The sequence below is a fragment of the Lytechinus variegatus genome, chromosome 12, assembly GCF_018143015.1.
Source record: "Lytechinus variegatus isolate NC3 chromosome 12, Lvar_3.0, whole genome shotgun sequence".
Taxonomy (NCBI): domain Eukaryota; kingdom Metazoa; phylum Echinodermata; class Echinoidea; order Temnopleuroida; family Toxopneustidae; genus Lytechinus; species Lytechinus variegatus.
In genome coordinates, this window is record NC_054751.1 from 9,554,158 (window position 1) to 9,578,833 (window position 24,676).

At 36.8% G+C, this 24,676-nt stretch overlaps 1 protein-coding gene across 1 annotated transcript; it reads right to left on the reverse strand.

Moving 5' to 3' along the window:
- Positions 1-758: 758 nt before the first annotated feature.
- LOC121425231 (probable G-protein coupled receptor No18) lies at positions 759-18,265 on the reverse strand. Its single transcript, XM_041621247.1, has 2 exons — positions 18,124-18,265; positions 759-3,692 (listed from the first exon to the last, which is right to left on the reverse strand). Exon 2 carries the CDS (start codon positions 3,549-3,551, stop codon positions 2,112-2,114), a length of 1,440 nt encoding a protein of 479 aa, XP_041477181.1. The 5' UTR covers positions 3,552-3,692; positions 18,124-18,265; the 3' UTR covers positions 759-2,111.
- Between the last annotated feature and the right edge of the window lie 6,411 nt (positions 18,266-24,676).

The following is a 24,676-nucleotide window of genomic DNA, read 5'->3' on the forward strand; positions in this document are numbered from 1 at the left end:
GTCTTTGAACACAAGAATACATCAGTTTGCAATTTGAGGTGTCCAAAGTGTGATATTTTCTTAGCACTGTTGAATTTGTGCAATTTGACAATGCGGATTACATCTTAACAAAGCCCACAAATCATTCTATGTGGACACAATGAATAAACCGTATCCCATTGTGTTCTTTCCAGAGGGAGAATACAGGCCCGTTTTAGAATTGTTAATAAAAGAATGACATTATTGTCAATTGCTTTACAAGTATATCATTAGGCAAATGAATTGAATGATTTTGGTAGCTTTAAACTGTTATTGCAAATTGTTATTATTACAAGTTACGTGAAACGGCCCGAAATGGGTAGAAAAAGTCGTTTAAACCGTGTGTCTTCGTCGTATCCTACTGCATGGGAAGAACACAAGTGTCCAACAGTGTGTGCCACAGTGTGGAACTCAGTGTGAATACACCTTCACACTGTTAAATGTGCGCATTTTGGAAGTGTGGATCACATAGTCAACCATGTGAACATGCTGTGAAACCGTCACACTGTCGAGGTGTCCAAAGTGTGAAAATATCTTCGCCCTCTTGAATTGGAACATTTTAAGAGTATGAATAATAAGTACACACTGCATAAACTCTGGTGGTGATTTAACACCAGCCCGGAATCTATATATGTCCACACCAGAGAAGTGTTAAACAACACCAGTTTCGTTTTGGTCTGACACCAGATAGGTGTTTACACATCACCAATTAGTATCAAAACAGCATCGGTTTGATTCCAGACTGGTGTTGTTTCAATTCTTTTCTGGTGTGGACATAGTAGATTTCGGGCTGGTGTTAAATCAACACTGGAGCTTTTTAGTGCCTAGTTCACTTTGCGAATACACTGTGATCAGACAGTGTGACACTGTGTTCTTTTTCAGCAGGAATAGATAACTAAATAAATTTCCAAACCCCATCATCTTTTCAGTTGTGAAATGGCAACTTAATGAAAAACCAACAATATTATACAAATGGCATTCGTCAGATAAGTAGATAATGGGACGAATTCAAAATTAGCTATTGGCGCCGTTGAAGCGGCTTAACCAGACTCATTCCATTTTGTTGAATTTTATTCCGAGGTAAATGTCGTCATTTCACACAATATATAGATATAACACATTTTTGTGTATGTTCTTGCAGTTATATACATGTATATTTCTAATCAATAATTACACAACATACTGTAATATTTTTACGGCGAAATCGTAATTCTGGCCGGATATGAAAGTGAAAAATAACATAAAATTTGCAAAAGACCAAATTATGAACGGTATGACGTACTGTAAAACCTCCGCACAATTTTACGGTTAACCATGAACATTAAAGTGGAAAATCAAGCTTCAAGATGCTGGGAATTCGCCTTTTAAAAATAGGGTAAAATTCTAGAACTGCTGCTTGACTTTCCACAGTAACGTTTATAGTTCACCGTAAAATTTTGTGGCTTTTAAAATCACCGTTAAATCATGGAGCTATGTAATAGCTCTATGGTTAAATATGGGGTGTTTCGTATATTTTCCCCGCAAAAACTGAATAAGAAATACAGCATTTTATTTTACAGTGAACGAGACTATATGCGATGCTTCTCTCAAACAAAGTAAAACAAATCACGGCAACCAACTATACAATTCTACATGTTAGCAGCGTTTATAATCGATGTAACCCTGTTGGTCGATGTATTTAACATAAATATACCCATGCATAATGATGGGTAACATAATTTTCTCTGATAATGTGCATGCCTGTTCAAAAGGAAAAAAACGAGAGGTAAAAATTGCACATGATACACCAACATAATCGTCTCATTATACACTCAAACTGAGAATAGATACTTCATACATGGGGCAATAAATAGAGTTTTCATTCAAGAAAAAAAAAATCTCTCTGTGAGAAGTGATCCTTTTATAGGTTATCAATGATATTTTTCGTTTGGTGTTTGTCTTTTCATCGTAACATGATTTGAGCGTGTTGAGTTGTATAATAACAAACTAACTTCAGTCAGGTAAACCTTCTATAGATCCTGGTAAATAAACGTTTTTTCACCTGATGAATGCTATAGTACATCAAAAGATGTTTTTTTTAAGTAACGAAATATTCATAAAGAGTGGTCACTTCCATCTTCCTCGCGGAATGTCACTTTCTCGCCTTCTTCTCCTCGATCGGGAGAACAATTCAAAATTTCATCTTCCGGTAAAATCTGGCAAGGCATCTCATTCTCCCCACCATTTCCACCTTGCGAAACTCTGCCTTCCGAATGGCGCTTCATGAGGTTCAGCTTGATACCGCTAGCGCAAAGAAGGGGGCTTCCGTTCGGATGGCCGTTGGACGACGTAGAAAAGCGATGGTGCGACGATGCATTCTTGGGGAACACCCCCTTCTTGTTGTCCAAGTAGCCAAACGTGATAGCCTTGAGGATCCTATGCGCGATGACACGGAAGGCATAACGAAAATCGCGATTCCGAAAATTGTAAATTAGTGGGTTCATGAGACTGTTGGCATAACCGAGCCACGTGATGGCGTTCTCCGCGTGGAAGGAAAGATGGCATGTTGTACAGAAGTTCATAATGAGGTACATTAGAAAAAAAGGTAACCATGATAGAATGAAACACCCCATAATTAGTCCTAGAGTTCGGACAGCTTTGTATTCACGCGTTATAGACCTTGACCGCCTCCTATTCGGTTCAGCAGGAGGTTGCTCAAGGTTTTCAGTCGTTTTATTTGAAGGTATTGACGCCCTCATAGATTGTGGAGGGGACGTTCTTCCCAGATATTCTGTTCTATTCATCTCTTCTTTGATTCGAATGGCTTGCGATCGAGCGATAAAATAAATGTGACAGTAGGTGAATATCATTACCGCAAGGGGTACGTAGAAAGATGTCATACTCGATACGACAGCGTAGTACCTATTTACAGAGAAGTTCACCCCGCAAATGTCGTCCGTGGAGATATTTGCTCTGTCCTTGGCATAAAGTCCCGTGAAGATCGGCACGAAAGAAATAATACCCGAACAACCCCAAACAAAAGTAACCATGTAACCAGTTCTCCTCCATGACATATCACTATGGTACGAGAGAGGACGTGTGATTGCCCAATATTTGTCTAATGAAATCATACAGAGAGTAAGTATGGACGCCGTACAGCAAAGCACGTCCATGGACATCCAAAACTTACACATGAAGGATCCCAGTAACCAATGACCATCGCTTAGTAGTCTCATCGTAGAAAAGGTCATCACGAAGACTGATACAGTGACATCAGCGATGGCCAAATTCAAGAGGAGAGCGTTTGCTGGAGTCCTCAATCTCCTGAACTTGGCAACTGCAACAACCACGAAGGTGTTTCCCACAAGGACAACCAAGAGGAGTATTCCACACACGATTCCCACCAGGACCTTACCTGATAAGGTCATAAGAAAGCCATCGTCATAGTCCAAAGTGTAGTTTGATGATATCATTTCGGTGGCAGCGGTGGGATCATCCAGTGTTGCCGTGGATATCGAAGTATCGCGATAAACCCTGTGCAAGGAAAACCCCATGGTCGGCGGTAGAGGTCACGTTGAGACCATCAAGCAGAGATCCGTGGTTATAACATGAGAGAAAGTGGTCATTCTTGGTTGCTGGGTGCTTACGGCCTCATGAGCAGAAACCCCATTTTCTATGGTTATGATGGTGTTCAACTGCAAGAAAATAAAGAAAGAGAGGATAGTTAGTTTGTATTTAACAGAGAGCAATTTTCCTACGTCACCAAATACTTAAAAATTCCCAGGGGGAGTATGAACTTAGTGTGTTCTATAAAAATATCATGAATTTGTTTCGTGAATACCCGGGACAGAATAAATCCAATGGGAATTATTTATCTTTAAAAACCCACGATTTCTGCAAATCAATGTATGTGATGTTTGTAGGCCTTTATTGGTTAACATGGTTAATGGATACCGGTGGGCTATCAATTTTCGAGTGTGTACGGTGTTTAGATCATAGACCTTAGAGTGAGAGGAACCAATCAGATGGAGGGTGATGAATACAGGAAAAGGCAACAAGATAGGCAATACAAAACTTGGAGCTTTGGATGGGTCAAGACTTTAAAAATAAAGTCAAGATAAATAGGGTGTTTAAGATTGGGCATACACTAGTAATGGCGCAGTCCCATTTCCCGGCGAGTAAAAAACAGCCGTTTGAACACTTTTTTTGTATCAGCTACGTATAGGTGGTTTTAATAAAAATGAATAAAACGGTTGTTTTCTACTCGCCGTACGGCCGCCGTGGGAGAAATGTCAATGCAGCATAAAGATGAGACAGGGATGAGCTTAAAAAGAACGGAGTTTATTAGTATTATTATGAGATGCTGTTCGGACAAGTTTAAAACAGAACAGAATCGAGAGGGTTTGAGTACAATTATGTTTTTAGAAGAGTGGGTCATGAAGGGGGTGGGGGTTGGAAAAAGGGAAAGAAAAAAGGTGAAAGGGTGAAATGCACTTCGAAAACGCAAAGTACAGACGTATTATAGTCTAAGTTCAGAGAAGAAGAAAATATCGGAAGTGGGCACGGTAGGTGAAAGTGTTGCGGGAGGGGTGCAATGACTTTAAGAAACAGAGCCCATGGGGTTGGTAAAGGGGTAGAAAAGTGGCGTGACCGGGTGCGGCACTGCACTTCGAAAGGATAGGATGACCAAAGTTCAGTATTTTGTTCCCCACGTATTTCATGATATTTAATAGGAAGAAACCCCTGCAGACCAGGTGACCCAAAGACCTTTGAAAGAAGTCGGATATTGGAATATCGACCCCCACTTAGGAAAGGGTCTTAGCTGATTCCAGTTTCAATGCCCCCGCTCGGCCATTCCGTGTCATGCCATTTTATTTCCAAGATTATTACCACGATTGGAGTCTATTCAAAAATGAATTCGAACGAGCAGCTGCTTGTTTTTTTTTTTAATTTATTGTATTCGTTTTCTTCTTATTATTTTGTAAAGGGATCTCGTCATTCCGCCAAATCACATTCTAAGCCATTCGTCTATCATTTGATAGACTTTTTCCGATTGAAATATATAATAGGAACCAAAATCCAGAGAAGGGTAAACCGTCGAGAGGAGAATGTTGAATGTTAGGTCATGAAGGTAGGGCGCTGAATAATTCCTAATGACAAATGTTTTATAGGTGGTTGTACTTTTTAATATTTCTCTTTTGTATCAAGGTGTTAAAATTCTAATCCACAATAACGGTATACTGCATGAAAGAGGCAGAAAAAAAGATGTTGTCATGTCAAACGGCATCGGCCGACATCAAGGTGTCACGTGTCGCACAGTACTGTTCTGTTAATCAATACTTAAACATTCCACAACCCATAATCATGTATTTCTTATCAGTTTCCTCCTTCTTGTCCTCGTCTTCATCTTAACATCAACCTTTCCACATTCTACCTCTTAATCTGTCTTTATGCCACCATCATGGATAACGTACAGTACATCCAGATTGATGAGAAATCGGAGGATGCATTTTTCAAAGCTGTGTCATCATCAGACATGGCCCTTACCCCCCTCCGTGTTCAAGAGCAAATCTGTACTTGTTTGAGTTACCTTAACGGCTTCAACATCAAAGGTTTCTTCTGGAAAACAGAAAAGGCGGCTTTTCAAGGAGTTCGATGCATCGTGAGGAAAAGATTTTCACCGACAAGGCTAATAAACACCACGATGGGTTTGCCATTGAGCCTTAGAGGTCGGGTATTGATCAGCCAAGACCATGGGCAGACAGGTGGAATCAATTCGCAAGAGTGCAGAGACATTTACAACAACCTTACCTTTGGGTCGTGTTTCACGAACTAATTTAGGCACAAGTTCAGTGGTATCGTCAACAATCGAACACACGTTTGAATTACACTTTTCTGGAGTTTTTTTTACAGCAGGTTGGGGGGGATTGTCCGGGGGGGATTGTAACCCTTAAAGGTGACTTTACCAGAACTCTGAATCAAGTTTTTCAAAACGTACATTGTTTGGATTTTCAGCAGAATGTGATTTTGTCCTAAACTAATTGGTCACAATTTTTCTCTAACATCAAGTGCTTAATTTCAGGATGATAAAGATTAAGGATGATTGATTTAAAAAAAAATAATTATCACCACCATTTATAATTGTGAAATATGGATGGCTATATTATCATAGATATTCTAACATAAATGCATATATAGTTGTATCATAATTCTTAAATTTAATGAATAACAAACATGCTGGAAAGAATCGTATTTCAAGTTTTTCTTCATAAAAATAAGAACATTTATATTACTTTCATATCATTACAAATCTATAAGAAAATGCAACTTGCAAGTCGCGTACTCTGCATATTTTAATGATTAATTATTTATATACCTATTCAAGCTTTTACATCGCTGTCTCCATTATAGAAAGACTTTTTACCAACAGTTGGTAAGTAACTACACGAAATTATAAAGAAAAATGACATGAAGTAATTCAAGTGTCGCGCGGCGCTTCAGCCATGTCAGCCGAACCACTCCGTGTCTTCATCACACAACCAAGCCCCCCTTTGGTTGTTTAATTTAACAGAAAAGAGGCAAACAAACGCATAACACTATTGAATTAATTAATATCGGTTGTAAAATAACAATCTAGCAATACGTTGCACTAATCACGGTAATAAGACATTTTTTTTTATAAACAATTATAATACAGATCATTTTGGTAAATGCGAATTTACCATGTTTCATATTCCTACCTTTTGTTTTTTTAAATATTTTCTAAACACACTCCGACTTTCAAAGATTTCAATCAAAATTGTTAAGTTTGAATAACATGAATAAAGGCAGTTATCCCGATAAAAAGCCTGTCCATAGATCGAAAACTTGAAACACCAAATCGCATGACCGTATGTCACGGTCATGATGGTATGTCACGGGAAGAACTGTGGCAGCATATGAAATATTCACCATGAATAAAGGAAGTAAATCCAAGATTTAGGAAGCTGTTGGACAGTATCCATCCAATTACGTTTAGCAATCTGTCCCGGTCTATTGAAATCCATTGGCGAATCTCTAGAGGGGATAGGTACAGCTGGTCTCTCGGTCAACTGGATCCAAGACTCTCATTTATCAAGGCCTAGGAGATGGATCCGAAACAATCTTCACTTACCGTTCAATGATTTACCCTATACTCTTCGATGGCACCCTTTCCATGCTTTCTGCTTCTCGTTGGCAAGCCAACAATGGTTTATTTTAAGCGACCGCGACCCAGATTCCCGATGGAATTTGTATACAGATATTTCAAACACACAAAACATATAAATAGACAGCAATCAGTATGACAATAGTATCGATAGGTTTGATTATATATGTACATAGATACTATTGTCGAGCAGTGGGGGTATTCAATTAAGAGGAAATCATTTTGGTCATTCTATATAGGTTAGACCCATCAGACCATCGTGACCATTTAAGCTTAATGAATTCATGGAACTGTAGATCGCGTAAATGTATAACTACATAATATCCATATTATTAAGTTTGTTATTTTATTCATATCATATGGGGTCACGATGTCCCCTTTCGAAAAAAAAATAACCTAGCGCTGCCCTCGACTCTCCAAGCCAGAATATCATGAATACGATGAAGAATAACAGTTCAATTGTATCAAAATTAAAAAGAAAACTCACTTCTTTCACACTGAAAGCTAAAAACATTACAAGAAATTGATATAAGCCAATCATTGACCTTAAAATGAAACAAACAAAAAACGTGGAAAATATATATGACTAGAAAAATAATTCAGATAAAAATAGGTCAACTCCGGTATATCTTGGATACTAAAAACTAAACAAAATTTCTAAAGCTGACCTCTGTATAGCCTTACGTGCATTCCGGTTATGAAATAAACACTCGAAACTGCATTCTTTAATAATTTGTAAACAGGTCGGGTAGTCATTGATATGATGATGGATTATATCCGTTTCCACCTGAGCAAAAATGTATTCAATTGTTTAGAAGAGCATTCTTTCCATGCTATTTATAAATCTCAAATTGAAGACTGGAAGTATTGGCCTTCCTTTTGTCTTTGATTTTTTTTTCATCAGAGCTCCCTTAATCATGTTGTTTGATACACATTAAGTTCGATGTCCACGTGAGATTGGGAACGTCCTGGCGTTAGAACACTGCCGCTTGAGGCAACGGTAAAGTTGGTGTGCCTACAGCAATGGCAGTACATTGATAAGAATAGAACATTGTGGTAAATACTTTCCTCCTTATGCATGTTATGAGAGATTAACTTGGATTTATCGCCACGTGTATGCTTAGGTCTGTCTCACAGTTACGATATACTTACCTCAAACTCAAGTGAGATTGGTCTCAAATTGTGTAATTTCATGAAGGAATGGAGGTATCCCCTTTTTGCTCTCTTTACGCTCCCAGGAAATACTTCCGTGACATCCCCTCTCTACTAAATCTGAAGATACCAAGCCACAGCAAGTGGATTTTGAAAAGTTTTCGGCACCTAGGTCTTTTACTCCACACGGACCTAATGACTTTGTGTCAGTTCGTGATACTATACCGAAGGAGTAACATTCTTCTTCGTGTCAGCGGGGCAAGATCCTGACTATTCCTTGGCGACTCAAACCTTGTCACTTAGTGTAAGATCTCGTTTGCCCAGGAGAGCCGAAAATGAGAGGTGGACGCTTTCATCACTTATTAACGAGCAGATAGGTTTACCTACTCTCCGCCCTGGTCAACCATTTCCCTGCACGTATCTTTGAAAATATATTGATATTTCACAAAGTCATCTCCAAAAATCATTCACTTCCAATTTGCCAACTTCTATCCGAATAGGGAGCTCGTAATTTATTAAACTGACATTTTATCCATTATTGATTCACGTGATGAAATCATTATTAATATCACGGAAAATGATATTGACAGAGCATAATAATATTGAAAAAAATAAATTTGTAGAAATTCATATGATATATTCACTATAAATTTCTAGAGTAATTTTGCGTTTAAGGGAAATTCATTTTGAACACAAGTTGGTTTGAATAAAAGCAGAACATTGAATACAATACTGGAGAGAAATAGAGAACTATTATTTTTTTCAAAACTTTGAAGTTGTGACTTCATATGCGCAAAGTTGGCAAATTTTGTCATGTAGTTCTTTGATAATAAATTAACTATGAAAGTAACTATAACATAAAAACCTTTAAAAAATGTGTCTACCTTATTGCGGTGTTGGTATGTGTTATCGTTATTGTGCGTTTTCTGGCTAAAGCTATAGGGTTACACCAAAACCGAATTCTCCCGCATAAATTTGGACTGATTCTGCCCAACCATGGCCTGATTCGGATGAATTCGGTAGATTTTGAACATATTCGTCTCTGATTCGGGTAGCTCTTCGAATAGAGGCGAATGGGTCCCGAATAGGTCCTGATTCAGTGCAGTGCAGAATCCAACCGAATTCTATTCGAATACATCCATTTGTCATGGCCACATTCGGGAGTATTAGTTAGGGTGTTCGGCTGGTTTTGAACATTTCAAAACGAGCCGAATCCCTTCACGAATGGTTCCGAATCCCTTCCGAATTTTTTTCGCATTCGGGGAGGGAGAACAGAATAATCCCGAATCCTCACGAATGCGTGTACTCTGGAAGCTCCCCGAACCCACAGAATCCATCCGAGTCAGACCATATTCTGGCAGAACCAGTCCGAATTTATTCGGGAGAATTCGGTTTTGCTGTAATCATGGCTCTACGTAACCCATACAGATGAAAAGTACAATGGATTTTGTATCGAATCACTTTGATTACACATGACACACCTTTTGTTTGCTCAATAAGCAGACAATGAAGATACAAGTTGAACGAATAAAAGTAAAGCAATTACACCAGTCTATATCCATCAAACGATCAAAAGGAGAAAATAACTGTGAGTAACGATACAACAGGACGTGAGGGACATCAAAAGGATGATATAAAGGAGAACGGGACCTCAAAGTTTAGACACTGCTTGCGATGGTTTAACGAACGATAACTTTAAAAAAATGAGAAATAAAAATTGCAATCATAGGCACGCGGTTGCCACGGTAGCAATTCACCTGGAGGGGTAAACAACTAGCCAGGTGGTTTAGTCAATACCATGCAGTCTCACCCCCAACAATAGTACAAGTTTATGCAATACCTAATAGAATAATTCAAACATTTGAATGAGCCAAGTCGCAAGGCACGTTTTCATTGTCTTTTATCTATGTCACACTCTAGTTCTATGAGGGTTCATAATAAAAACGTTTCGCTCGCTTTTTCAGCATTTGTATTTTCTCTAATATTTGATTTACAGAAATGCGAGTGAATGTATGTATGGCCGATGTAGGGAGTGGAAGGGGTGCAATTTGGCTGCATTCGGCAAGAAAGTTTGGTAATGGAAACGAGTCCTAAATCTGATTCTATGCCCCGGGAGATATGAGATGGGGATGAATTGTGCCGGATAGAAGAAAGACTTAAGGGGAGCAGAGGGCTAAAGAGAGTGCGTCAGAGAGGATTTTAAGCGGCAATAGAGGGGCTAAGTTTAGAAATTCAATGTCGTCCTATCTCATTTCATCTCTTAAACGGAGAACTTGACCCACTTTGAACTGAACTGGGGGCCAGCTCAAAGCGGGGGTTGAGGATGCAGCCAACGGTTATGAAAATTATCCTTGTTTACATTGCCAAATGTGGTTGTTCCTCCTCTTCAAAGCGAATACATTTTCCGCTTCCTCAAAACGACTTAAGAACGGAAGAGAATCTATATTTAAACCTTCCCTGTCACTATTTTAAAAGGGGCGTGTTCTTGTTACCGGGAGTTATGTTATCGTGGCAACAAAATTTTCATTATTTGGCACATTTATCGTAGAAAGGGTTTTAAAAAATCGCTCACTCTTGTAATTACACTTCTTCCGAAACCTGAAAAGAACAGTACTGCATATAGTTTCAAATTAACTATAAGTAAATGACTTATAACAAATATCACTTTGATGCATTCAAAGATTGCAAATGCTACCACTTCTACTACTACTACTACTACTACTACTACTACTACTACTACTACTACTAATACTAATACTACTACTACTGCTGCTGCTGCTACTACTACTACTACTACTATATTTGATATTTCCTGACAATTATGGTTTGATTTTACAGACAAATGAGCTTATAAATTGAAATTTTACTGTTAGAGATTATAGTCACTGTTGACTTTCCATAGTTAAACCACAAACGCCGGGGTTTGAATTAAAGCCGATTTCAGAATAAGGGCCATAATATCTGCTTATATATAATACCAGCGAAGCACTGAGAAAATAAAAATTGAGTAAGCAGAACATGGAGCATTGAGCTTGTTGAGGAAAAGTGTCTAAAATGTCTCGCGCAATCAAGAAAAAGGATTTTTAAAATGAAAATGTAAGTTCGCGATAAATTTAAGGGCTTGATGTCCAGAAATTAATTGTATTTTTTTATTTTACACTTTTCCCTTTCTTTTGCTGTCTTTTTCTTTTCATTTTTCTTTCTTCCCTCGTTCAAGGAACTTAAACATGTTAAAGGAACGACCTCCCCTACCCTCCAGCATATACACCAGTTTATGAAACATTAATTATTTTTATGCATCTTATTAAGAAAATGTGTTATCTTCATGGGACAATGGCGATTATCAGACCACCACTGGACGTGTTGTATCATCATTTACTGAATTACCCTTACCAAAACCAAGAACACACTAAACGTTCCGTTTAAGATACAATAGCCACCACACCATGCCTCCGAAAAACTAATGATACCAGATTGCATCTCAAACTCTCTTAATATAGCACCTAATTTAAGAGGAGTTGTAAAAACTCAATAGGGGGTTCTGATTAAGGAAATGATTATCTGTTGAGATTGTATCGTGATCGAGCCGTCGTTAATGTCAACCCTCTTCCGTGCGTTCAACGATATCAGATCCGATTAAAGCATCTTTTTTCACAATAAACACTCGGCGAATCTGCCCGAAAACGATCTCTCGTGCCGAGAATCTCTGCAAGATTTACATGATGAAAGTTTTCCGAGGTCCTTAAAGCTCCTACCCTGGATTGGATTCGAAGCTATTACCCCCCCCCCTCCCAGCTCTTTCTCTATCTCAACTATCATGTTTTGTCAAATGAGACATCCTCTCATCCTAGGCTTGAAATGTTTGATTACTTTCAGTTGAAAGGGCTAAATCTTGAGAATCCCCTTATAATATAAGCCTGGCATAGAAGGGAGAAAAGCAAGAGACAAATCATGTTTTTTTTTCTTGTATTTTGCATCGAGGTGTCGGTCAATTTTTTCACTTCTCTCCTTCTAATATATTTCCTTTTCCCCGTTCTTACTCTTCCTATCCCCTCCCTTGAATTATGTTCACCCTTAATTTCATATATGTCCATTAACCATAGGTCCTCAGCTACCTTTCTTCAAATCTCATCATGCGCTCCCACCCTTCCCCCCCCCCCCCCCCTCTTTCTCTCCCCCTCTCTCCTCTCTCCCGTGCTCGTCTTTATCTCTGTTTCTTACCCCCCCTTTCCATATCCTCATTTTCTTCCTCAGCATCTTTCATCTCTCACTCCTCAATTGTTGAGTAAATGAGTCGGCTGCGTCTGGCCTTGCTTCGAGCATGGACCTGCTAGTAGGTCTATGAGGAGACCCACTTACGAATTTCCAAAAATAAGTGGGTTTTTTTTCTTAATCTATCCAGAAGATTGTTCTGGTAACCCGTCAAATAAGCATGGAATGATCCTACTGCATAAATATATGAACAACTGTACAGTGAATGTCATAATAATGTCATGGCCTTGCTATTCATACGATCTTTCTTCTCGTTTTATTTTATTTACTTTTTTGTTTTCGTTCCTACAAATTTCTAGGTTTATTCATGTTTACTACACCTTATATAAATTATATTTTCGATAGTCTTTGTTTCTTATCAGTTTACCCTGATTCTACCTGTTTTAAAGCCATCGGAAATTGGCTACCCGTGGGGATACATTTTTCACCTTATCCTCGTATTCAATGCAGTCATATAGCTACCGTGCAGATTCCATTCAAACGTCTACACAAAATAATGATGATATCTATACGAGTTTGCATCGTCACGGATTGCGGATATATAGACGAAGTATCCACTGTATCATTTGACTTTTACCCGTGACGCAGAGATTTCGTCTCGTTCCAATTAATTACTTTCACTCCCATGTCATTATCGATTCCTTTACTCGATACCGGGTGAATGATTTCATGTTCCGTCCCCATGAAATTAAAGAGGGAAGACAGCTCATCATGCGAGACATAATACCCATCAGTATTATTTGAACCCCCCCCCCGGATTTTGAAGAAAAAATTGCATGGGGCTAGCTGATCGTTTCATTTGTATTCTTGTCTGTAATCCAAAAATAGGTCAATTTTCACAACCTTTTACCTTTTCGCCCCTACCCATAATCGAGTCATTTCGGCCTTTATTCGGTCTTCGTTCGATTTCTAAAGATGTGATCTGCATTAATTTCAACAAGATATGGTCCATAGTGGATGGTAATTCCAAATTTCTAGATGGGCGACATTATCAACTTTACAACAACACACCACCACTTATTTCACATGATTTTGAATATATATCTGATTCAATTGCCTTTATGAATTGCGCACTACAATCCACTACTGATAAGAACCCTATATGCGAGTGGATGCATAATTCATAGACATGATCGTATAAACGCGAGAATAGTTTAAGGCGGAAATGATGATGAATTGCATTAAATGCAAAGTTTGTTATTGGTAAGATGGTAAGACCTAAAAAGCCAATGAAGACAATTCAAGTTTGTATGATTTAGCTGATGAAATAGCATTTTATTCATTTGTATTTTTCTACCGCTGTTTCAGGGAAACGTCTCATCATTATTATTATTATTATTTCGTCTGACGTGTTGTCAGACTGTTGCTACGGTTACCGAGGAATAAAACATGACATTTCTAGGATAAATCCTCCGATAAATCATTTCATCAGACGCTCTAAATGTCTTTATTTTAAGTTTTCAGAGGAGAGAAGGGCCGAATATTCTTCCTCGTGGAGCACAACCACCCCCCCCACCACCTATATGCGCACACCCCCGACAGCATAAATACCTAGTTCATTGCTCCTATATAACCCAGCCTGCTTCTTTATTAATGTTCTGGTGCCAAATAAAAACAAGAAAAAAAAACAACAGAAGAAATAAATCAATATAAATAAAATGTAATGACAACCTTTGAGCATGTCTACGTGATCATAACATGTATAAGATGAAAGATGTTCTTTCCTTAGCAACCAAAGATTGGTAGACAAGATGATGGGATCGGGGTAAAATAATTATCTTCCAAGTGGTTTCGGGTGTCTATTAAACACCACATTACGATGATTACTAGCCCCAATCATTATTGGATCATGGCTTCGATCTAATCTCTCTCTCCAAAAAGGTGTCTAGACAAATTACAGGGTTGTTAATCTTGGTGTGGGTTCTTTAAACCAAACCAACTTCTGTTCTCACTGTTTTGAAAATTGGTGAATTTTAAATGAATTCATATACTTGAACATATTTTTGTCTGTCTTTTCGTTTGTATATCTAATTAATCTACCACCTGCGTATTTGTTTGTCTGATTGTTTATCCTTTTGTTGTGAACTACAACCGATGAGGGCCTCATTCGTATTGTGCCTTTATTTCAATATAATTTATTTTCATTTAATTCAATTTCATTTGTATTCCTTAGTCAACAAAACAATCAAAGTAAGCATGGATGGATAATAGGATACAAAAATTAACAAAAATTAACCGTTGAAGATGGAGATAAAATTACACTGTTAAAACTGCGGTGTTCAAACTGACACCAATTGGTGTTAATAGAGGACCACACCCTGAGGTGTTAAAATTACACCCTAGAGATTAAACGTAACACCAAAGAGTGTAAATGTAACAAAAGGTGTTGTAATAACACCTATATGTGTAAAACTAACACCACCAATTTAACACCGGTGTAAAATAACTGGTGTGGTCCTCTATGTACACCGGTTAACACCACAGTTTTTGCTGTGTAGAGACCAACAAGAAGCAAAGCTTGGGAAGAGCTGGCTTATATAACACTATTCCAAAATCACCGGTCAGCTAAAATAGCTATATTTTTTAAGGAACATGTAAAATATAATGAAAATTATTTTAGCAATAATGTTTACAACTTTTCACCGAAGGAGTAAAAAGATTAATACCCTGTTCCCAATCTTTGTTCATGAATGTATAATAAACGTCATTCATAACCTTTGATAAAGAAAAGAATATGAACTACAGGTCGCTAATGGAAAGAAAATGATATCAATAAGTTATAAGTAATTGACGTCAACTGAAGAATGAAATATGAGTGTGAAGTTCCAATTTTCTGTATTCATTGAATCCCCGAAGACAGGTTTCTGTGAATTTGAAGTCTGAAAATACGCAGTTCATTATGCTGCTGCCACACCAACGAAACGGACTCCAAACCGACCAATCAAGTGCCATTGGGAATAATGTAATGGCTTTGATCGGTCTAGAGTCGGTTGAGCTAGTGTCACTGGGGCATTGGATCATGAATAATTTCGAGCTGGAAATAGACCAGCCGATTACTCCCCCCCCCTCCCTCTCTTTACTTGTGTTTCTGTCAACTCTCTTTATTTCTTCTTCTTTCTCTCGATAATCATCCCCGTCTCCCATTAAACGGAATAAAAATTTGCAAGAATCAAGACCAGAATCAATTAAGAAATTAATGCAACTTTGTTAGCCTTATTTTTTTTTGGAAAACACAAGCCCGGACGATGTACATCTGGGCCGTGGAACGAATTTGAAAGTTGGAACCGAGTCAAAAGTTTGGGGGGGGGGCTGAACATGCAGTGCATGAAATGCTTGTTGATGATACGTTTAGGGTGAAAGTAAACAGAAAACATGAAAATGTGGTTTTAGACCATATGACAATTTAACAACATAATGACCATGTAACATGTACGTGACTATCGAAACTTGCCCGTCAAAGACTGTGTCAGTTTCAAATGCATCCTACGTCAGTAATTACGTCACGTAAGATCAAGCTACTTGAACTGGGATCGATAGAACAGAATTGACGACAGAGACATGCATCAAAACTTGCATTTAACAATTAAAAAAAAAGAAAACACCATTTTCAATTGAAGAATTGTTGTTTTATGCAGACGAGTGAGGCGATTATGTCACATTTTCATTTTTATTCATTCAGTTACTAAATCTCTTCAACTATTTGATCTGGTTTCTGATGGTCATATTAAGGTCATAGAATTATTAGTTATTATCATTATTATTATTGCGTAATATGAAAAAAATGCACTTTCTTCAAACTAGCTTAGGCTCACAATCAAAATTCATTCTCTGCATTTCAACGTTTAAGCAACAATGGGGCATTTCCTTATAACAATATACGTCCGACCGCCTATATACGTGGGAACTTCGTGAAATTTATTGCTCTTCTGATAGACTGTAATGTTCTCAAAGGACCTTGACTAGGTCAGTATAATGAAGTGAAGTAAGACTTGAGAAAATGGTGGTCGAACGTACACAAAGGTTGATCATTTTATGGAATTGCAGTAGACAATTTTTAAATGGCCCAGCTTATTATTTAAAAAAAGAACAAGTGCACACCTAGTTACCAATAATGCATAAAGCATTTCAATTTATTTGAAATAAAAAAATTAAAGAGCATTGTAGTTTAAATGCCTTGCTCATGGGCATAGGTGCCGCGGCCTGGGATCGAACCCCTGACTTTCCATCTATATACAGTGCGTCCCAGAAAAAACGAAACCGAGATTCAGCGATCATTTATCATAACTAAATCATTAATAAAATAGACAAAATGACCTACCAAGTTAAGCTTAGAATCTCCTCTTTCATCTGATATTACTTAGATTATTTTTCATTCACGCATGAGTGAGCAAATACAATTTGAAGAAAGGATATCAAAAACTTATTTGGCGGGGGTATCTGGGTTTCAAAAAGAAAACCACATTCCTGAAAAGTTCAATATCTCCTCTTTAATTTGATACCTAAATTACAGAAAATGGTCAAGAAATAACAAAGTTCTGGTCATTTGAAATAAGGCTTGAATTTCAATAATTTTATAAAATGAAGAGGTTCTCCAGGCTGGCTTTCAAACTCACTCAATACTCCGTTTTGTTGACGATCAGCCATGCATTAAATCTTTTGTTCACCATGCGAAGGCTTCTGTGGGAAACCGGTGAAAACACGTTTATCTCATGAAATTATGGAAATACAAGCCTTATTTCAAATGACCAGAACTTTTTTATTTCTTGACCATTTTCTGTAATTGAGGTACCAAATTAAAGAGCAGATATTGAACTTTTCAGAAATGTTTTTTTTTTTTAAACCCAGATACCCCCCGCCAAATGAGTTTTTGGTATCCTTTCTTCAAATTGTTTTTGCTCACTCATGCGTGAATAAGAAATAACCTAAGTAATATCAGATGAAAGAGGAGATTCTAAGCTTTAAATTGGTAGGTCATTTGTCTATTCTATTTATGATTAAGTTATGATCAATGATCGCTAAATCTCGGTTTCGTTTATTCTGGGACACACTGTATAGACAGGCGCCGTAGACCACTCGGCCACGGCACCAACTTATATTGTTCTTCATTTGATATCGATGATCATATTTTCTTTGCCCTGTTCGCATTGTTAAGCCAATATAGCACTGTATAACACAAACGATACACACTGCATATAGTGAACATACAATGAATTGTAAATCTGTGACAAACCATGAAAGAGAATTACAATCAATTGATATTGGCTACTGGCTTGTTTAAAAGATACAATATTATATCAGAATTTATGTATGGATGAATTATACATGCATTTTAGCGCTCCATCATGTCCGAACTACATGGTTTAATCTTTGCCATAAAAGTTTATACATAACGAATTTAAGGAAGGGAATTAACAAAATTCTGGAAATTCACACACTCATCGTGTCACATTCAAATATATTGAAATATAGGACCGTAATAACGATTTACAAAATAATAGATATAATATAATTCTTACCATTATAAGCAGCGCACTGCATGTTTATAAGGACCTGCGTTATAGAGAGTGCGAAACTACACTTCTGCATTCATCCGTATAGGTACACCAATTATGACAGTTTAGTTTAATTGCGTAAATGTTTAGCGCTGGTGCGTTCGTAACGTAAGGTATCTAATGATCGTGTCCTTGCAAAAATAAAAAGGGGCAACGAAGGAAGAGGGTTTTTTTATTATTAGGAGGCTCAGTCACCGAATTGAAGCACCTCTCAACAGCCGAAACAAGACATGATAAGAATCGGTAAATAAAAGAGCTGTGATGAAAAGGAGATCACACTGTCGATAACCTCGGGGTAGTATTGCATCCTTGTCTACGACGAACATCAAATAGAATGGTGTCTTCGTGTTTATTCCCCTTTCTTACAGAATTCATTCCTCACGTATGCTGGACGATAGAAAGAAGAACGAGCCCCCCCCCCCCCCCGGAAGAGGGTCTATAGCATAGAACACGATTGTTATTATCGTGACCATTTAAGTTACAGACAGGCTGGCTATAAACATCAAATAGAATTAAAAGACTTCTTCACTTGATTTCTTTTGTGTTCCATTGCTCACGAATGTTGAACGATTTAGATACCCCCCCCACACACACACATTCCACTGAGGATCTCTAGATGTTGTTGTCTATTAGGAATGAATAGGCCTATGTACCTGGGTTTTTTTTTTTATAAAGCTGTTCGTAAGTTAAGAGCGACTTTAACATGTTTAAGAACGACTGGTGATCATTTCTTGTGGTAAATAGTATACCAAAATGTTCATTGGCGATGGTTTAGCGCGTAAGAATGGATCGCCAGTCGTTCTTAAACTTGTCGCTCTTAACTTACGAACAGCTTTATGAAACGGCCCCAGATCTGACAAGAAAGCCTATGCACAAACATCAAATAACATTAAACGATGCCTTCATATTTATTCCCTTTTCTCGAACACAGTATGTTCAATTGCTAAAGCATTTTTACAGACCCCCCCCCCCTTCCCCATGATTTATACTGCCACCTAATGCTAGGTCTTTGTGTCTATTTCTATATCAGATCCGGAGAGGAAAGATATATATGTGAATGATCTATTCGAGTTTATCCATTTTGCTTCCTTTCTCGAACACACTATGTTCAATCGCTCACGTATCATGTTAAACATGAATTCCCTATCCCCGCCCTATTGCGCAATTAGAACCTTTGTGTACTGAATGTTATTGTTGTCTATCAATGGATTATCTAAGAAATGATACATGGACATTAAATAGAATAACCATTCATGTCTTTTTTCTTTGTTTCATTCTTGGATATTCATCAAGTATCGAACTAATAAAAGCAGAGATGACCCCCCCCCCTGGCCCTCCACCATAGATTGCGAAATGCCAAGCTTTGGTGGCTATTCTTGTATCAAATTTAAAGAGGAAAGAAAACCACTCTCGGTTGTGCTTTGATGAAAAACAATTCGGTCATTCACACGATGCACATTACAATCATTGTTCATGGTCAAGTAACAATGAAAAACTATTATTAATGAAATTGACTGGGCATTCATTCATTTGCACCAAGAAACCCTAATAAACTGATAATTTTCCGAGTACCTTAAAACTATTTACCATGTATTCCCTTTCCTAAGCGCGAGATAATACTTGTCAATATTCCCTTCTGAAAAAATGGACAATTTAATTATAAGGAATTTATGAAAATGTTATTATCTTATTATTAATATAATAAACCTAATTAGAGCCCGAAATTGATTATATTAGTTCCTGGAAACTAGACATTATAAGCGTTTTTGTAATTATGAACAGGACGCATGGGTTAATGTAAATTTGTAACAATTAAAGCGAGCGCAAATCGCGAGGCAACATTTTTGATAAACTGTCAGAAAAGGGGATTTTAAGTAGTTTCTCATCAAATTACTTAAACACTAATGAAAATGCAAGTGCGCAGCGTTAGCTAAAAAGTTTTGACAATCAACTCTGAAAAGGGATATATAGAGAACTTTATAAAATAAACGAAAAGAACATGCAATTGACAAATTAAAAATGCGAGCGAACAGCGCGAGCTATAAATGTTGATATATCAATAAAATTGGCATTTTTATCGTGCACTTTTTGAAAATTAATTTGTAAATCAAACAAAATAATGAGAGCTCGATGTCCGAGCTGAAATATGTTTTGTATATCGAATTCAAAACTTGATATGAGCTCCATATCAGCCTATTTATTGAGCAAGATATGTATCCCATCGAACATGCATCGCGAGCGCGAAGTGCGAGCTAAAATTTCATATTGTTAAATGAATTTTTTTTTGTTTTAATTGTCCAAGTATTCCCCTTACCTTTTTTTATACGCTTTTGAACTTTTGCAGATAAAGTGAAACTGGTCAAGAAAATGACCATTTGGGTGAAGATAACAGTAATCGACATTTATACGAGCTCATTTCGTATAATAGTTTTACTAAATTATTTACTTATTAAAGCTACAGAGCACAAAAGACCTGATCATAACTTGATTTTACCCAAAATGTCTGATACTCTTTCTTTCTTTCTCTCCCCCCCCCCCCCCTCTCTCTCTCTATCCCTCTTTCCTTTTCTCCTTCTCTCCCTCTCCTTCACTTACACTTGCATTTACATGCATATGTAGTAATCTGTTGAGAAATATTAACCCCTTTCTTACCGAAGTATTGATATTAGGCATATAGATATCGTAATACTGGCACTGTCAAATTAATACCCAATACGAATTGCCTCGTTGGTCTCGAGACCAACATGTTAGAATTTCTTTGTCATGAGAAATTATGAGATTGTCATTGATATTCGTGCTCCAATTCGACTCCGTTCTCTTGTTTTACAGAAAATGCTGTTTAAAATGTCACGCATCGTTCTTTGATATGAACGTTACAGTAGTTATTTAAAGGGGTGGTCCAAGCTGAAAATATTTATGTCTGAATAGACAGAGTAGAATTCACTGAGCAAATCGCTGAAAATTTAATCAAAATCGGATAACAAATAATAAAGTTATTGAAGTTTAAAGTTCAGTAATATTTTGTGAAAACATTCGTGATGAATATTCATTAGGCGAGCTGATGATGTCACATCTCCACTTTCCACTTTCTTATGTTATTACATAAAATCATATTTTTTTCATTATTTCATACTTGTGTGAATAATATGTCTCCCTTATATTGAAATAAGTTGCAGCGATAAATATCTAATGCACTAAATCAGTTTTCGATCCAATTTTTCCAGTTCTGGAAAAAAATTTGAATAAACCTAATTTCATATAATAAAATACAAAAGAACAAGTGGAGATGTGACATCATCAGCCCACCTTATGAATATTCATGACGACTGTTTTTACAAAATATTACTAAACTTTAAAATTCAATAACTTTGCTATTTGCTGTCCGATTTTGACGAAATTTTTGGCATTTTGCTCAGTGAATTCTACTCTATTTATTGAGCTATAAATGCTTTCAGCCTGGACCACCCCTTTAACTATTATAACAACCATTCTTGATTAATTGAAGATTAAATATATTATCTAAAATTAGACTTTGTTTTTTTTTAAGAATTTAAACGCCCGTTCAAACTGTAAAAAACGGTTAAAACGCTTATGCAATAAACAGCGTCGTATATATAGAAAATTCAAACGGTGTTTTTGTTTACTCTGTGGCTTACGAAACAGTATGTACGAATGAGCAAGTGAAATCACGAACCAATCAACGCAAAGGTTAATTAGTTTGTATTGAGAGTTCTCTTAAAAAAACAATCAATATACTCAGTCGCCAAAGAGTAATATGTTGATTAGATGGGTCAGGCTTTTCATTGTTAAAAAAACAATTTTCACATAAAATTCACAATCAATATTGCTTATGAGAAGAATGTTAAAAGAACAAAAACACCATAAACAGGGTTCTTAAAAGAAAAAGAAATAATGAAAGATTTCAAAAAATCTGGACTAAGTGGCGTAACTACGGGGGCATGGGGGGCATGTGCCCCCCCCATCGGCTGGCCAAAAAAAAACGGGGAAAAGGAGAAAAAGGGGGGAAAGGATGAGAAACGTAGTGCTGGTGAAAGAATAAATTACTGAAAGAAATAATGTTATATTATATTATGTTATATAAGAAGCATTTTTTCATAACTTTATGAAACATTATTATTTTGCTTCATTGTGTCTCCATTATTCCTGGTGCTCGCATAGACTGTTTAACGAGATATATAATCATTTTGTACTAACCCCCCCCCCCCCCCCGTTTTCAAATCAATATACAACAAATATATTTTCTCGCAATTCGAGTTATTATTGTTTTATGTAGTGACATATTCTTCTTTTTCATGACTACTTAAAGTGATTGCCCTGATTGTCTTAATTTAAAACAATTCCTGTCCGTGCTAACGTTCGCATTAGTGGATTTGTGGGATTTCTGCTCTTCATGAACTCCTAAAATCGGTCCCTAAAATGTCAATTTTTCTGATCTGATTATCAAAAATTTTCAGCTCGCGCTTCGCGCTCGCATCACTTGGTTAGTGAAATACGTAGGGTCTTAGTGAATTCCTACAAACAAGCCTTAGAATGCCCCTCTTCAGGTCTGAATTTCCTACATTTTCATTGGTGAGATGCGTATGATAATCACGATTACAATGACTTGAAAAATTGCTTCATGTGTTTAAATGTAATTCTAACAAAATCAGCAAGCGCTTGGCACTCGCATTAGATGACTATGGTGAGATATGTATACTCTTAATGGATTCCTAAAAAACATAGTCCTTAAAATATCCATGTTTGGGGTCAATATATCCAAAAAGAAATACGTACGGCCTAAAAGAATTCCTACAAACAAGCCTTAGAATGCCCCTCTTCAGGTCTGAATTTCCAAAATTTTCAGCTCGCGCTTCGCACTTGCAGTATTTGATTAGTAAGATGCGTATGACAATCATTACAATAACAACAAAAGGTGCTTCGTGACTGTGCTTAGATGTAATTCTAACAAAATCAGCAAAGGATGGCACTAGGATTAGATGACTATGGTGAGATACTCTTAATGGATTCTAAATATTGTCCTTATAATTCCCCTGTTTAGGGTCAATATATACAAAAATTTTAGCTCGCGCTTCGCGCTCGCATTGTTTGTTTGGCGAGACAGTTACATGATTATAAAAATTTGCTTATAATGTCCCTTTTTAGCTCTGAATATCAAAAATTTTCAGCTCGCGCTTCGCGCTCGCATTATTTAATCAGTGAGATACATATCCGTTAATGGCACTGCATGTTCTTAAAATATATATATTAGGTAAGTATACCTGACAATTGAGCGCGCTTCGCGCGCTCCCTAAGTGACTCGAAATTTTTGCTGGTGCCCCCCCATGCCGTGACCCACGGTACGCCACTGTCTGGAATAGTATTTTCATTTCTTCGAATAATTATTTGGTTCTTTGCATTCAAGACCAAGCATGAGCCTTTTATCTGGGTCACATTTATATTCAGAAATGTCCTTCATCGGGTACTCTCGGGTCCTTAGACTCCATTAAAATTGTAAAGCAATATTGTAAAATCTAGGCACGAATAACAATTTCTATCCTCTTTTTTAAAAAACAGTTTTTCAATTTCATATCTATTGTTTAACTAGATGAGACATGCTGTTATAAATAGATCCGTGTGCCTCATAAATTGTGAGAAAAACAGGAAAACCTAGATTTATGCTTTGTGTTCTTTTGAAACTAAATTGGAAATCGAAACCTGTTTGAATACAAATAATAAATCAATCAATGATACCCCTTGGCTACTGTATGCATTGGTATGCCGATTATGAAATACTACAAAATCTTATTCCTTCATAAAAAGACATGTGGGTTTATAAGAACTAAAAAAAAAAAGATTTTGTTCATTGTTTTACCCATGTATTTTTTTTTCTTTTTTTGTATTAATATCAAAAACAATAAGAGAATGAAAAGAAGAAAACCTCGACTGTCTTTTGTTTTTTACACAAAATAAGCGTGATAAAGATATAAAAATCTGTAGACATGAATAAAAAATCAATCAATTATATATAAAAGGACTTGCACGCTGGTTAAATATTTTAGTTTTCGTAACGGTTGAATCACAATAATTTCATGATTTCAGTAAAAAGAGTAATAAAAAGACGCGCTAATTGAGTACACCTCTTTTCTACCATACGTAACTACATGTAAGGTTAGACATTTTTTCTTCATTCGCTTTCTTCCTCAATAATTTGTTGTATTCCTTTTCATTCAATCATTCAAGAAAGCGAAATACTGGACATTTTCGAAAAATTATTGATTTCCTAATTGGATTCATGAAAATTGGGTGGACCTCAGGCTATTTTCATTTGTAACTGAATAGTGCTTCCGACATGATCTTAAACATAAATGGTATATCCATTTCGATAATAATTTAAACGATGATTGTCACTTTTGTCGCTCGCTTCCTCGTTCCATAGAAGTCATGTTTAGCATGACACCATTGGATAATGGGGATTTTTATGACAAAAAGAGAAATATTTCGTCAACAACTTCCCTTG

Bases quoted from the DNA above. Each gene is read 5' to 3' on its own strand.
- LOC121425231 (XM_041621247.1), bottom strand. From the start codon at position 3,551: ATGGGGTTTTCCTTGCACAGGGTTTATCGCGATACTTCGATATCCACG.